The sequence below is a fragment of the Oncorhynchus gorbuscha genome, unplaced genomic scaffold (assembly GCF_021184085.1).
Source record: "Oncorhynchus gorbuscha isolate QuinsamMale2020 ecotype Even-year unplaced genomic scaffold, OgorEven_v1.0 Un_scaffold_4293, whole genome shotgun sequence".
Classification (NCBI taxonomy): Eukaryota; Metazoa; Chordata; class Actinopteri; order Salmoniformes; family Salmonidae; genus Oncorhynchus; species Oncorhynchus gorbuscha.
The window spans coordinates 2,795-18,282 of NW_025745276.1; the positions used below are offsets into that span (position 1 = coordinate 2,795).

At 42.0% G+C, this 15,488-nt stretch overlaps 3 protein-coding genes across 3 annotated transcripts; 1 reads left to right on the forward strand and 2 right to left on the reverse strand.

The window, feature by feature from the left end:
• Positions 1 to 206: 206 nt before the first annotated feature.
• LOC124018206 (cysteine-rich protein 2-like) lies at positions 207 to 5,697 on the forward strand. Its single transcript, XM_046333469.1, has 3 exons — positions 207 to 1,246; positions 1,572 to 1,666; positions 5,086 to 5,697. The coding sequence occupies exons 1-3, from the start codon at positions 1,192 to 1,194 to the stop codon at positions 5,221 to 5,223; spliced, it is 288 nt and encodes a 95-aa protein (XP_046189425.1). The 5' UTR covers positions 207 to 1,191; the 3' UTR covers positions 5,224 to 5,697.
• A 110-nt stretch (positions 5,698 to 5,807) lies between these two features.
• On the reverse strand, positions 5,808 to 6,788 carry LOC124018207 (solute carrier family 22 member 7-like). The gene is made up of 2 exons (XM_046333470.1): positions 6,235 to 6,788; positions 5,808 to 5,931 (listed from the first exon to the last, which is right to left on the reverse strand). The coding sequence occupies exons 1-2, from the start codon at positions 6,441 to 6,443 to the stop codon at positions 5,850 to 5,852; spliced, it is 291 nt and encodes a 96-aa protein (XP_046189426.1). The 5' UTR covers positions 6,444 to 6,788; the 3' UTR covers positions 5,808 to 5,849.
• A 127-nt stretch (positions 6,789 to 6,915) lies between these two features.
• LOC124018209 (solute carrier family 22 member 7-like) lies at positions 6,916 to 15,160 on the reverse strand. Its single transcript, XM_046333471.1, has 7 exons — positions 14,944 to 15,160; positions 14,490 to 14,568; positions 9,475 to 9,629; positions 9,046 to 9,214; positions 8,825 to 8,948; positions 7,436 to 7,545; positions 6,916 to 7,150 (listed from the first exon to the last, which is right to left on the reverse strand). The coding sequence occupies exons 1-7, from the start codon at positions 15,158 to 15,160 to the stop codon at positions 7,012 to 7,014; spliced, it is 993 nt and encodes a 330-aa protein (XP_046189427.1). The 3' UTR covers positions 6,916 to 7,011.
• Positions 15,161 to 15,488: the final 328 nt, after the last annotated feature.

The window sequence follows — 15,488 nt, forward strand, 5'->3', positions numbered from 1 at the left end:
CACATACCTACTTGTTAACAAAATTAAGGAAGTTTCCTTTAAAATTATTCATAAATATTATCCTGCCAAACACTTTATGAAGAAGTTTAAGGAAAACATCAACTCAAATTGCTCCTTTTGTAATGACCACCCAGAAACAGTGTTGCATCTTTTTAGCATTGTATTAATGTAAGAAAACTGTGGCAAGACATCAGTAGATTTATAATTGAACACATTTATGAAGATCTTGTGGAGGGATGTACTGTTTGGATTCTTTACCTACGATTGGAATAAGCTGAAAAAGTGTTATGTAATTTATTTATTTTACTAGGCAAGTCAGTTAAGAACAAATTCTTATTTTCAATGACGCAGTCCAAATTCAAGCCATTACCAACTGCGTTACCTCTAAAACCAGTTTTTGGTTTGTCTTAAATATCCCTAACATCGCTGCCGGAAATTAGCACTTTGGGTCAAGTTTTCAAGGACATGACTAAAATACACCCGCTCATCTAGGCGCAAGTGAGCTGTTATAAGACATGTAAATTGCCGAACCTGATTTTAGCACTAGAAAATGCTACTATGCCAGTTTTTACTTGACGCAATTCCAAAACGAACGTGCGTTTGACTCTAGCGCCGCCTTAAACCAGCCAAAAATAGAGCCATGCGTCTTCAAACAACCATCTCTGATTACAAGATTCAAGATTGACCCATGTTAGAACTTTAAACAGATCTTTTTAACAAACAACTTGTTGGGTATAACGTTTCCTTTCGAGATTAAAATTATTTTGAAGGAATGGGTGGGGTAGTTGCTGATCGCTAGATGTTAAATGTATAATGATTTATAATCTGTTGAATTTAGCCTTTTGTAAAACGTTGTAAACCCAAACGTTCTGTTATGTATCATGTCACTGTTTAATCTGAAAACATAGTTTATGTGTTAACTTGAATAGAAAAATTGTATATTTTGAATAATTATGTCAAATAGGAGATTACATTTATTTAATCAGCTGGACTTGATCACTGGTATGTTGAGTTTGTGTGTTTTGCACTGGTTTGTCCTTATGTTTGCTGTCTGGTAATTTGCAGAAAATCAAATATGTGAGTTTATGTAGGGTTCATTTATACGTTTAATTGAGGCTGATTTATTTGTTTCTGTCAGGTGAATAACCTCTAGCTATTGTTGTTTTGCCAGTACCTCACCCTCAGACCAGGATGTTTGCTGGAGAGACCTCACTCTGTCCTGGCTGTGAAAAAGTGGTCTATTTTGGTATGTTTTGGTCACATGATTGATTTATGATATAAACATTGACCACTCAACTATGCATTTTGTGCTTTCTTATATTTATTTTTCTATGTTGGACTGATAGTTCAAGTGGTCACTTAGCAGACTCTTATATTTTCAAAGTGAACTACAGTGAGTGCATACATTTTTGGTATGTGATCACTTTGGGAATTGAACCCAAGGCCTCAGTGTGGCAATCACCACGTTTTTACCAACTGACCCACACAGTACATTGTGCACTTTGTCTTAATTATCCTGACATGCCAGTTGAATGAGGTAATCATAGTGAGGTGTTTGTCTGTCTCTGCAGCAGAGAAGGTGATGTCCCTGGGTAGGAACTGGCACCGACCCTGCCTGCGCTGTGAGAGGTGTAAGAAGACACTGACCTCTGGTGGACATGCTGAGGTATCAAATCAAATCAAATTTTATTTGTCACATACACATGGTTAGCAGATGTTAATGCGAGTGTAGCGAAATGCTTGTGCTTCTAGTTCCGACAATGCAGTGATAACCAACAAGTAATCTAACTAACAATTCCAAAACTACTGTCTTATACACAGTGTAAGGGGATAAGGAACATGTACATAAGGATATATGAATGAGTGATGGTACAGAGCAGCATACAGTAGATGGTATCGAGTACAGTATATACATATGAGATGAGTGTGTAGACAAAGTAAACAAAGTGGCATAGTTAAAGTGGCTAGTGATACATGTGTTACATAAGGATGCAGTCGATGTTGTAGAGTACAGTATATACATATGTATATGAGATGAATAATGTAGGGTAAGTAACATTATATAAGGTAGCATTGTTTAAAGTGGCTAGTGATATATTTACATAATTTCCCATCAATTCCCATTATTAAAATGGCTGGAGTTGGGTCAGTGTCAATGACAGTGTGTTGGCAGCAGCCACTCAATGTTAGTGGTGGCTATTTAACAGTCTGATGGCCTTGAGATAGAAGCTGTTTTTCAGTCTCTCGGTCCCAGCTTTGATGCACCTGTACTGACCTCGCCTTCTGGATGATAGCGGGGTGAACAGGCAGTGGTTCGGGTGGTTGATGTCCTTGATGATCTTTATGGCCTTCCTGTAACAACGGGTGGTGTAGGTGTCCTGGAGGGCAGGTAGTTTGCCCCGGTGATGCGTTGTGCAGTCCTCACTACCCTCTGGAGAGCCTTACGGTTGAGGGCGGAGCAGTTGCCGTACCAGGCGGTGATACAGCCCGCCAGGATGCTCTCGATTGTGCATCTGTAGAAGTTTGTGAGTGCTTTTGGTGACAAGCCGAATTTCTTCAGCCTCCTGAGGTTGAATAGGCGCTGCTGCGCCTTCTTCACGACGCTGTCAGTGTGAGTGGACCAATTCAGTTTGTCTGTGATGTGTATGCCGAGGAACTTAAAACTAGCTACCCTCTCCACTACTGTTCCATCGATGTGGATAGGGGGTGTTCCCTCTGCTGTTTCCTGAAGTCCACAATCATCTCCTTAGTTTTGTTGACGTTGAGTGTGAGGTTATTTTCCTGACACCACACTCCAGGGCCCTCACCTCCTCCCTGTAGGCAGTCTCGTCGTTGTTGGTAATCAAGCCTACCACTGTTGTGTCGTCCGCAAACTTGATGATTGAGTTGGAGGCGTGCGTGGCCACGCAGTCGTGGGTGAACAGGGAGTACAGGAGAGGGCTCAGAACGCACCCTTGTGGGGCCCCGTGTTGAGGATCAGCGGGGAGGAGATGTTGTTGCCTACCCTCACCACCTGGGGGCGGCCCGTCAGGAAGTCCAGTACCCAGTTGCACAGGGCGGGCCGAGACCCAGGGTCTCGAGCTTGATGACGAGCTTGGAGGGTACTATGGTGTTGAATGCCGAGCTGTAGTCGATGAACAGCATTCTCACATAGGTATTCCTCTTGTCCAGGTGGGTTAGGGCAGTGTGCAGTGTGGTTGAGATTGCATCGTCTGTGGACCTATTTGGGTGGTAAGCAAATTGGAGTGGGTCTAGGGTGTCAGGTAGGGTGGAGGTGATATGGTCCTTGACTAGTCTCTCAAAGCACTTCATGATGACGGAAGTGAGTGCTACGGGCGGTAGTCGTTTAGCTCAGTTACCTTAGCTTTTTTGGGAACAGGAACAATGGTGGCCCTCTTGAAGCATGTGGGAACAGCAGACTGGTATAGGGATTGATTGAATATGTCCGTAAACACACCGGCCAGCTGGTCTGCGCATGCTCGGAGGGCGCGGCTGGGGATGCCGTCTGGGCCTGCAGCCTTGCGAGGGTTAACACGTTTAAATGTCTTAATCACCTCGGCTGCAGTGAAGGAGAGACTGCATGTTTCCGTTGCAGGCCGTGTCAGTGGCACTGTATTGTCCTCAAAGCGGGCAAAAAAGTTATTTAGTCTGCCTGGGAGCAAGACATCCTGGTCCGTGACTGGGCTGGATTTCATCTTGTAGTCCGTGATTGACTGTAGACCCTGCCACATGCCTCTTGTGTCTGAGCCATTGAATTGAGATTCCACTTTGTCTCTGTACTGACGCTTAGCTTGTTTGATAGCCTTACGGAGGGAATAGCTGCACTGTTTGTATTCAGTCATGTTGCCAGACACCTTGCCCTGATTAAAAGCAGTGGTTCGCGCTTTCAGTTTCACGCGAATGCTGCCATCAATCCACGGTTTCTGGTTAGGGAATGTTTTTATCGTTTTTATCGTTGTAACTGTCTACTACAGTTACTGATGACCTGAAGCGAGGGCTGCTTTTAAGATCAACATCAGTGTTTCTGTGTTGAAATTCACAAGTAAGGTTGATTTGATTGATTTTATTATTAAAGTGTCTTGCATTTTCAGGATGCCTAGCCCACATGGACTTATAAGACAATCTGAAGATGCATAGATGTTGGTTAATTAATTAAATCATACATAGAAGTGATTTAGCTCGTCTGGTAGGCTTGTGTCACTGGGGAGCTTGCGGCTGTGCTTCCCTTTGTAGTCTATAATAGTTTGCAAGCCCTGCCACATCTGACGAGTGTCGGAGCCAAGGTACAGTAGTATGTTTCAATCTTAGCCCTGTATTGACGCTTTGCCTGTTTGATGGTTCGTCCCAGGGCATAGCAGGATTTCTTGTAAACTTCCGGAGTAGAGTCCCGGACCTTGAAAGCGGCAGCTCTATCCTTTAGCTTAGTGCGAATGTTGCTTGTAATCCATGACTTCTGGTTGGGGTATGTACGTACAGTCACTGTGGGGACGACGTCCTCAATGCACTTATTGATAAAGCAAGTGACTGATATGGTGTACTCCTCAATGCCATCGGAAGAATCCCGGAACATATTCCAGTCTGTGCTAACAAAACAGTCCTGTAGTTTAGCATCTGCTTCATCTGACTACTTTTTTATAGACCGAGTCACTGGTGCTTCCTGCTTTAATTTGAGCTTTTAAGCAGGAATCAGGAGGATAGAGTTGTGGTTGGATTTACCAAATGGAGGGCGAGGGAGAGCTTTGTACGAGTGTGTGTGGAGTACAGGTGATCTACAATTGTTTTATCTCTGGTTGCACTCATGTTGATAGGAATTTGGTAGAACTGATTTAAAGTTTTCCTGCATTAACGTCTCTGGCCACTAGGAGCACCGCCTCTGGGTGAGTGGTTTCCTGTTTGCTTATTTCCTTATACAGCTGACCGAGTGCGGTCATAGTGCCAGCATCTGTCTGTGGTGGTAAATAAACAGCCACGAAAAGTATAACTGATATCCAGAAGAACTTTTTTGCCGTAAGATACCGTTGCAGAAACGTTATGTACAAAATAAGTTTAAAAAATGTAAATGGAATTTTTTTCCCCTTGTTACAGCATGAAGGGATACCTTATTGCCACGTCCCTTGCTACGGCATCCTGTATGGACCAAAAGGAGTGAACATCGGCAAGGTGGGCTGTTACATCTATGAGAAGGAAGACATGGAGCAAACTGAAATACCCAGCCAGTCCTAACCACACACTAAAAAGTAAGATGAATGGGGTTTCTGTTTGATTAGGGTAATTTCAGTGACTGAATTGAGTGACTGAAGTGATTCACTGACTGAATTGACAGGTATTGCAATGGACCCGACCACATGCTTGCTGATAAACATGAAGTATTTTTGTGTGTATTTTTACATATTGTTTGTATAACGTAATAATGTTTCCGAATATTTAAATCACTTTTGCAACCTGCTAAGCACACAGATTTATAAAATACGTATTTAACAACAGGTTCATATCCAATATTAAAGATTGATTGCATACATTTGCCAATGTTTATGGTGAGGAAGAATGCATAAAGAGTTATGATACGTTATCAAAGATAATATTTTGTTCCTCATTCATATGAAACAGAAAGGTGTCTTTACTAAATAAGATAATGCAGTATTGCAATTGAGTGGAAAATTAGAATTTGTATAGGAGGAATAAAATGAATTATGCTTCTCTTGTGTCTTGTTTTATTAAATCAGTGCAAGGTTTGAATGTTGTTTTTGATGTGGAACAAACACAATGAGATTACTTGAAAAGGTGTTTGAAAATTGTTGTTGGTGCACATTTGGGCATATAAAAATATTTACAGAAAGAATATCTTAGTGTCAATTTTCCCCCTCATCGTTGGCCTTTGATTTTAGAGGGATTTCTGTTGTTTCCACAACTTGGGATCCAGCCAAAATGTTCCTAGAATTGTACATAAAAGAATAAACACAGTCATTGATAAAACACTATGATATTCATAATCATCAATAACCATATTTGCAAAGAATTTACAGATTGTACCCTGGCAAAATGCTTGCTTGAGAAATTGTGGTTTGCTAGGTTTAGGCTAGTATTTTAGAATTGTAGCAACTAGGCAAAGGCTGAGCGATTTCTGCATATTTAGCCTTTAATAGATGCATTGTGATCTGTCTAGTGTGCTGCTCTTTAACGCACCTTGGATTGAATCTCAACCTAAGTGTCTATATCTCAGAGGCTATATCATACCCTGTCTGCCCGTCCTCAATGTCCTGAATGGTCTCTGGTAGACAGCGGTCACGTGTCTCAGGCAGCATCCTGGCCACCAGGCAAGCCAGCAGGGCTATGGAGCAGAGGAGGACCTGCGGAAGGTCCCTCCACACCTCGTCAAGCAGCAGAATGAGAGGGGCCAGAGAAACCCCCCAGGCGACCCATGGACGAATTGTAGCCCATGCCATTCTGCCTGAAAGACAGAGAGAGAAATATACAGAACACACATTTTGACATGTCTGTCTTTAGTTACACTTTAAATCGGAGACACAGGTGTGTTCCCACCATATTTAAATATTTAGGATGAGTTCATGAATAACTGAAAAAGACTGGAACATACCCCAGCAGAACTCGATGATAACTTGTGATAACTTGTGTAGAGTTGTGATAACTCCTTTAGAGATGTGATAACTTGTGTAGAGTTGTGATAACTCCTTTAAAGTTGTGATAACTCGTGTAGAGATGTGATACTGCCAGGGTCTGTTCTAACCCAGCTCTAAAACACCTGATTCATCTAAGCTAGGTCTTCAATTTAGAAAACTATAGTTGAATCAGGTAGTATGTCAGTGCTGCACTAGAGGAAGGGCAGTATTAGTTGACAGCATCAATACATTATAAGATGTCTCCTGGACTTGAATTGACCGCCTCCCTGACCCCCACAAAAAAAAGCACTCACCTCTGGGTAGGAAAATATTAATAGCGAGACAGATTCCAGCTCCTAGCAGAGATCCTACTTCTGTGTTTCTCCTACCCACCTTATCCAGAAGGTATTAAGTACACTGATAGTGTGACTGGGAGTTCTATGGCACCATACACAAACTGGGTTAGATATATGTTGAGCCCAAATCCAGTGATGTTGAAGCTAATGCCATAATATGTTGAAGCCACACCATACCTTGGGGATGAGAAATCAGGTTGGCATTGTTGGTGTTGTTAAACAGTGTAGAGCTATGTCATGTGTTTTGACACAGTTTGAGGTGAGCTAAAAGTCTAATTTAAAGTTGAATTTACATTTCAGGATATTCTCTTATGTGGATATTAGATCAAAACGGTCAAATGAAATCTTACCCAACTTGATAGCATCAATACATTCCTAACATTATAGTGTGTGGCCAGACATGATGAACCTGCGTTTACTAAAGCAACTTGTATCAGATATCATGAGTCAGGGGATATTCACCACACTATGCCTGTGAGTAGAGCCAGTCTCCTCATCTTTGGGGTTCTGACCAAGTCCAGGTAGGAGTAGGTTCTGTCTTTTCTCTCTGTCACAATGATACTGGACAGCGTCTGGTGGCGAGAAGAACAGAGGCGGATCAGTTGCTGAATCTCAAAATCAACCCCTAGACTTGATCTCCTCGACGCACCTGTAGATATGAAAAGATTGGATATACATAAGCAATATGGAAAAAAATCCACCCAGGCTTTAAGAGGGAAAGTAAACAGGTCCTAGATCTATTTGTGCTGTCTTGCCAACTCTGACCACAGGAGTTATCAAGACAGTCCCTGTGCACAAGAAGACCAAAGTAACCTGTCTAAATTCTGTTCGTTGACTACAGCTCAGCGTTCAACACCATAGTGCCCTCCAAGCTCATTACTAAGCTAAGGACCCTGGGACTAAACACCTCCCTCTGCAACTGGATCCTCAACTTCCTGACGGGCTGCCCCCTGGTGGTGAGGGTAAGGCAACAACACATCCACCACGCTGTCCCTCAACACAGGGCCCACTGACACTCTTGCACTGGCTCTATGCACAATCACTGGACTCTACCCACTCATACTACACTGACACTCTTGCACTGGCTCTATGCACAATCACTGGACTCTACCCACTCATACTACACTGACACTCTTGCACTGGCTCTATGCACAATCACTGGACTCTACCCACTCATACTACACTGACACTCTTGCACTGGCTCTATGCACAATCACTGGACTCTACCCACTCATACTACACTGACACTCTTGCACTGGCTCTATGCACAATCACTGGACTCTACCCACTCATACTACACTGACACTCTTGCACTGGCTCTATGCACAATCACTGGACTCTACCCACTCATACTACACTGACACTCCCAACACTAACATATACCCATATACACACACACACATACTACATATGCTCACACACACAAAACACAAACACATCCATATTGACTCCACACACGTACACTTTCACACTCTTTTTATACTCTTCACATGCTGCTGCTACTCTGTTTATTATCTATCCTGATTGCCTAGTCACTTTTACCCCTGCCTACATGTAAATGTTACCTCAACTACCTCGTACCCCAAGCACATTGACTCGGTATCCTTGTATATACTGTAGCCTTGCTATTATTTTATTGTGTTACTATTTTGTGTTAATATTTCCTTTTGATTTGGTCATTTCCGTTAAGTATTTCACTGTATAATCTACACCTGGTGTACTCAGCACATGTGGCAAATACAATTTGATTAGATTTGTGCACAAACAGATCTGGAACCAGGCTAGAAAGAAGAGTGAAGGAATTTAAATAACCATATTGCTTAAACGTATCCTATCCTGGCAATTGCTTACCTCTGGTGTAATTTCGGATGCAAACTCTTGCTTCTGGTTAATCTGGGCACATTGTTGCAAATAAAAGTTTGCTTTCTCAAACTTCCCATTGGCTATGAGCCACCTGGCTGACTCAGGAATCCACCTATTGGAGGAGGTAAAGATGTTATTCACAATAACACAGCAACTGTTAACTGTTAACTGTCCATTCATTTGTTTGTTAGTCCCTCCCTCCCTCTGACCTCCATGTGAGTATGGCCAGGACGAGAGGTGAGGTGACCACTATGGTCAGCTGTCTCCAGTCGTTCACACAATAGGCTATGGCTGGAATCATGGAGTTACCAAACGTCCAGGACAGGCTGTCAATCACTCCCACTAATTTTCTGTGCTCAATGTCCACCCACTCCACACCTGAGGATGGCACAACGCAACACCAGATGAGTCAAGGATAGTCTCTGAGACACCACGTGGGTTGTCTGTATTCATCTAGTGGTGGGTGGGCTGCATGTGTGTGTGTGTGTGTGTGTGTGTGTGTGTGTGTGTGTGTGTGTGTGTGTGTGTGTGTGTGTGTGTGTGTGTGTGTGTGTGTGTGTGTGTGTGTGTGTGTGTGTGTGTGTGTGTGTGTGTGTGTGTGTGTGTGTGTGTGCGAGCGTGCGAGCGAGCGTAATCACTGAGTACTGATGAGATGATGACGATGCCAGTGATGCCGAACCCAGTGAAGAACCTGAGCACAGCAAGCATTATGAAGGAGGTGGAGAAAGCACTGGCAACACCAAACTGCATGCCAGAGATATAGGACACCAGGAGCATGGTCTTCCTACCAAAACTAGAGAAATAAGACAACAGGTGAAGATAAAGTGAAGAGAAAAATATCTAATTACATTAAGTAACTTTCTCCGAGCTAGAATGGCCCATAGGGCATGGGCCTATTTCCTGTCTCTGTAGTGTGAGGCAACTCCCCTCTTTCAAGTAGAAATATAATAAGATACGCTTATGTAAAGAGAATACAAATACAAATGTCCCCTTAATTTGATCGATTTAAAAAATATTAAAGACCAAATGTAGCTGTTTTTATATCAATGTCAAATTGTCAGTCTCTCTTGGATCAAAGCAGAGGAAAGATAAATGTTAATGTGAGAAATATGAATGTGTTGAAATAGCTCTGACAGACAAACTTACCCCACCAGACATGCCACCAGGGGTCTCTACACAGCCCCAAATCCAGAATGAATTCAAGGAACTCCCTTCCATTTCAAATTACTCAAGCAAACAGCAAAATGTACTTTAATAAATTAATAAAAACAGCACAATGCCTCTGCCCTTTCTTTTATTTTTTTAGGAGGTAGATCAGCTTTAATATTGCAGATAGATTGTAGCTTCCCTCAATGTAATTGTCTTCATAATTTCCAATCCCCCCTATTTTACCCTAATAACTCATAGTCATATGTGTACTGATGTATGTATGCGTGTAACTGCTAGATGTTACTGAATGTAAATGTACGATATGAAAATGAAAATGTAATATATGAATGTATTAGGATGTAGGCATAGAGTAATGGGTCTCTCTGTTTCTCTCAGTGTTGTTTTAGTAGGACCTTTCTAGGTCCTATTGTTATTATTTTAAATGTGTGTAGTTCAGTCCTTGAGCTGTTCCTGTCTATTGATGTTCTGTAATATGTCATGTTTTATGTTTCATGTGGACCCCAGGAAGTGTAGCTGCTGGTTCAGCAATAGCTAATGTCGCCAAGCCCACTGGCTACAGGTTATCTACAAGTCTCTGCTAGGTGAAGCCCCGCCTTATCTCAGCTCACTGGTCACCATAGCAGCACCCACTCGTAGCACGCGCTCCAGCAGGTATATCTCACTGGTCACCCCCAAAGCCAATTCCTCCTTTGGTCGCCTTTCCTTCCAGTTCTCTGCTGCCAATGACTGGAACGAACTGCAAAAATCACTGAAACTGGAGACTCATATCTCCCTCACTAGCTTTAAGCACCAGCTGTCAGAGCAGCTCACAGATCACTGCACCTGTACATAGATGGGCTGTTTACAGATGGGCTATCTACCTCATCCCCATACTGTATTTATTTATTTATCTTGCTCCTTTGCACCACAGTATCTCTACTTGCACATTCATCTTCTGCACATCTACCATTCCAGTGTTTAATTGCTATATTGTAATTACTTCTCCACCATGGCCTATTTATTTCCTTAACTTACCTCATTTGCACTCACTGTATATAGACTTTTTGTTTTCTTTGGTTCTACTGTATTATTGACTGTATGTTTTGTTTATTCCATGTGTAACTCTGTGTTGTTGTATGTGTTTAATTGCTATGCTTTATCTTGGCCAGGCCCCAGTTGCAAATGAGAACTTGATCTTAACTAGCCTACCTGGTTAAATAAAGGTGAAATAAAAAATATATATTTAAAAAATGGGGACATAGACGAGAGAAGATGTTTGCGGGTGGGGGTGCTGCAATTCGTTTTGCATACGGCTGTATCGGTCTGATAATGCAGGAGTAGTAAAGGCTCAATACAATACTTTTGTGGGAGAAAAACATGTCTCCCGAGCTGCAGAGGGCTAAATGGAGAAGACACATTTCACTTGAAGGCATTCAGTTGTACAACTGACTAAGTATCCCCCTTTCCTATATCCGTCCGCTAATACGGGAAAGGCCAGACCTCAGCCGTCTATGCCGGCAGATTGAAGAGGCCGGCATTTTCTGAGCTAAACTGACAAAGACACACCTCCAACAACACATAAAACCTCACATAATTCTGCCCAAAAACAATTACAATTTCTCTCAACAGTGGCATGTGGACTTTTTAGGTGAGCGCTGATGCCTGTAATTAAGTAGTGCCAACTTTGTGAAAGGCAGGGCGCATTATATTTTGCTTGTCCATTCCCAGCGTGCCTCTTCAGGGTGCTGTTGGAGAGACGTATCGCTGCCACGCTCCACCAACATTCCGTCAAAATGAACAAAAATAAATCATGTAGCAGATATAGGATATGGTAGAAAGAGTATGTGGCTTTATCTGTAGCCTACAGGCTGGAGATAAAATGTATAAGTAATGGGAGAGACACTTTTTACATCATGCAGGTTTCTCTGATAAAATACCCTAACCTATAAGGCGCCGAATCATATAAATAAAATGTGCTGACATGTTAACAAACCACATATACTAAAAACAGTAGAGGCCAAAGTAAAATGGACAATATGGAATGGATAATCAGGCTACTCAAAACTGCTGTCCAGAAGTTTCACCCCTTGGGCTAAATTGTCATGATCATTGGTTTCAAGTTTGTATACATGGCGAAAAATAAAATACTTATGCATTTCCCAATGAGTAAACACATTGCAAATAGGCTCAGAATAACTCCTGATAAAGTTGGGTAGATGATATTCATAGCTTAAACAGCCAAATTGTTTAGTGTGGTGGAAATGTAATAAAGCCAATGGAAAAGCTTGTTTTAGAAACATTGGGACTAAGACATGGATGAGCATTCATAAAATTACATTGCAGGCAGACACTGTAGGATACACCCCAGTAAGCACAGACCGACGCCAATGTCTTTTGGATGTATTTTTTGGTCTTGTCTGGACCAGCAATCTTTTTGTTTGTTGCAGTCTACAATGGTCTTGATTTCCACACCCACAGACGTTAGTTTTTGGTCCAGTCTAGACCAGCCTTGATTTTGCTCAACTATAGACGCCTATGTTTGGTTCGGATTTGGTGTGGTCACAACCGGCCTTGATTTCTGGAAAATACATATGTTCTTTTCACTTTTCATTCAGAACCTAAATTGAACCTAACTTCAACGTCTGGAAAATACGGATTATAGACGTCTTTTCAACATAATTGTGCTTACTCTGAGTATTCTAGTTTTGCAGGGGGCAATATGTTTGTCTCACCTAGGGTGGCAGAATTGCCAGGACCAGCCCTGAATACAGGTGTAATAAAGGCCCAGTGCACTACTTTTGTTTAAAAAAAGGTCCCTGCAGCTAAAGACGGAAGAGTTGTAAAGGCCAAGTGTTTTTTTTTACAAATAATAAATAAATATTCCCATTTTTCAAGGTGCTGCAGCACCCTCAGAACTCCCATGGCTATGAATGGGATCCTAAAAAAAATATTAAATACTAAATACTAAACCTAATACAATTAGGTACCATAAAACAGTTTTCTATTAAAGTAAAAATATATATATAAAATAATGCTTTTTAGAAATATAATTATTTCTCAAGCAATAACTTTGAGGGAAAACTTTTATAGGTTTGGAATTCTCTTTGTTATTGGTAAATTAACAAATTTGCCACCTGGTGATGTCACCAGGCGAGCCACAACTCCACCCATGCAAAACCTGCTGATTAGAAGGTCCTGTGTATATTGTATTTTCAACCAGAAACTGCACTATATATAAAAAAGTATGTGGACACCCCTTCAAATTAGTGGATTCGGCTATTTCAGCCATACCTGTTGCTGACAGGTGTCTAAAATCAAGCACACAGCCATGCTGTCGCCACAGACAAACATTGGCAGTAGAATGGAGCTCATTGACTTTCATCGTGGCACCGTCATAGGATGACACCTTTCCAACCAATCATTTGTCAAATGTCTGCCCTGCTAGAGCTGCCCCGTTCAACTGTCTAGGAGCACGAGCGGCTCAGCCACAAAGTGGTAGGCTACCTGCCCCAATGCATAGTGCCAACTGTAAAGTTTGGTGGATGAGGAATAATGGTATGGGGCTGTTGTTCATGATTCGAGCTAGGCCCACATTCTAGACGATTCTGTGCTTCCAACTTTGTGGCAACAGTTTGGGGAAGGCCCTTTTCTGTTTCAGCATGACAATGACCCCATGCACAAAACAAGGTCCATACAGAAATGGTTTGTTGAGATTGGTGTGGAAGAACTTGACTGGCCTGGACAAAGTTGAGCTTAACACCATTGAACAGCTTTGGGATTAATTGAAACGCTGATTGCGAGCCAGACCTAATCACCCAACATCAGCGCCCGACCTCACTAATGCTCTTGTGGCTGAAAGGAAGCAAGTCCCAGCAGCAATGTTCCAACATCTAGGAAAGGCTTCCCAGAAGAGTGGAGGCTGTTATAGTAGCAAGGAGTGGACCAACTCTATATTAATGCCCATGATTTTCGAATGAAATGTTAGACAAGCAGGTGCCCAAATACTTTTGGTCATGTAGCATATCCGGGAAAACAACCTTTTTTTTAAAACACTTTTACGGTGTTAGTTTAATCAGCGGCAAAGAACAGGAAAAATGCATTTTGACTCTGGGCACTGGGCCTTTAACAACTTAACAACTTTTTTGTATCCATTCAGAGACAGTCTACTTCATGTTTTTAGGTCATCTTGGAAATCCAGAACGATCTAATTGCATCAGATGCTCAAATAAGATCTGGGGAAAGACATGTTAGGAAATGTACTAGAATGAGGAGGGGAAGCAGCGGTAGCTCCACCCTCCTCTCTTTCTAAGTTACCGGTGGGTCTATTGGCCAAAAGATGCTAACAGTGATGCATTGACAGTTCCTCATTAGTCATTGCATCCGCACATTCTGTTGACAGACACTACCATACCAGTTATGTTACGTGTGTCTGTACACAAGAGATTTGTTTTAAGGTGACTCTAAAATCCACTGTCTATGAATTTATAAATGATTGTTAACTTACCTGTCACTCAGACTACCAAAGGTCATTGCTCCGAACATCACTCCCAAGAAGAAGATGGTGGCCGTCGCCTTATTTAGCCCTTTTGGTCACACACCAAGTCCCACTGATGTAAGAGGTAGAAATAAGAATAAACAGACAACACATTCAAGGTACCGTATAAAAGAGAACAGCCTCTACTTCCATTTTGGGAAATAATTTAATTGAGTAGCTAGCACTGCAACAATATTCAAAGAGATTTGTAGAGATTTGTACTAACAAATAATACTTCATTTCTATGCAACCATGTGTAGTGGTCGAAGAATGACATTCAATGAGTACAACATGGCCTTTTATTCAATGAGACATTCATTGACTACATTATTACCTATAGTCTAGTGACAAAAAGACAGAAAGCTTACCTCTGTAGCCAGAGTGGATTTGAAGGTGCTGTTGTCATATACCCATCCATTCTGACAGGGGACTGTAGCTAGGTCACTGTCATTGGAGTTGGACAGGAGGTTGAACTGGGGTTCTGGGAACATCTTGCAGGAGCTTGGAGTCCCATCTTCCTGTACTGGAATAGTGACAGTCAGTCTCTGCTCCTGGGTCAGATTCCCAAAGACACCCTCCTCATCCAGAGTGCTGAGGTCACAGCGGTGAGAGGGCACAGCAGCTATGAAGTTACCCAGCATAAAGTGACAAGGCAGGGTGAATCGAGCAACGAAGCTGATAATAATGATCATAATCTGGAACCGTCCAAATACATTGTGAATGAGTGTGATTGCTGTGCTTTCAGTATTACAAGAAGTCTGTCTGAACCAAGTGGAAGATGAAGTTTGAGCACCTACTCTCGGATATCAATCAGAGAGTAGGTGCTCAAACTTCATCTTCCACTTGGTTCAGACAGACTTCTTGTAATACTGAAAGCACAGCAATCACACTCATTCACATTCGTGCTTTGGAACCAAGAAAATATTTCATAATCTTTTACCAAGTCTAAAGGTTGTCTGTCTGTTGGTC

Coding starts and splice junctions, on each gene's coding strand:
- LOC124018209 (XM_046333471.1), bottom strand. CDS start 15,160: ATGCTGGGTAACTTCATAGCTGCTGTGCCCTCTCACCGCTGTGACCTC. Junction 7,546..8,824: donor CATCCGAAATTACACCAGAG/GTAAGCAATTGC, acceptor TCTCGCCACCAG/ACGCTGTCCAGTATCATTGT. Junction 7,151..7,435: donor CTACTCACAGGCATAGTGTG/GTGAATATCCCC, acceptor CTCATCCCCAAG/GTATGGTGTGGCTTCAACAT.
- LOC124018206 (XM_046333469.1), top strand. CDS start 1,192: ATGTTTGCTGGAGAGACCTCACTCTGTCCTGGCTGTGAAAAAGTGGTC. Junction 1,247..1,571: donor TGAAAAAGTGGTCTATTTTG/GTATGTTTTGGT, acceptor CTGTCTCTGCAG/CAGAGAAGGTGATGTCCCTG. Junction 1,667..5,085: donor CCTCTGGTGGACATGCTGAG/GTATCAAATCAA, acceptor CCCTTGTTACAG/CATGAAGGGATACCTTATTG.
- LOC124018207 (XM_046333470.1), bottom strand. CDS start 6,443: ATGGCATGGGCTACAATTCGTCCATGGGTCGCCTGGGGGGTTTCTCTG. Junction 5,932..6,234: donor ATTGAGGACGGGCAGACAGG/GTATGATATAGC, acceptor GTACAATTCTAG/GAACATTTTGGCTGGATCCC.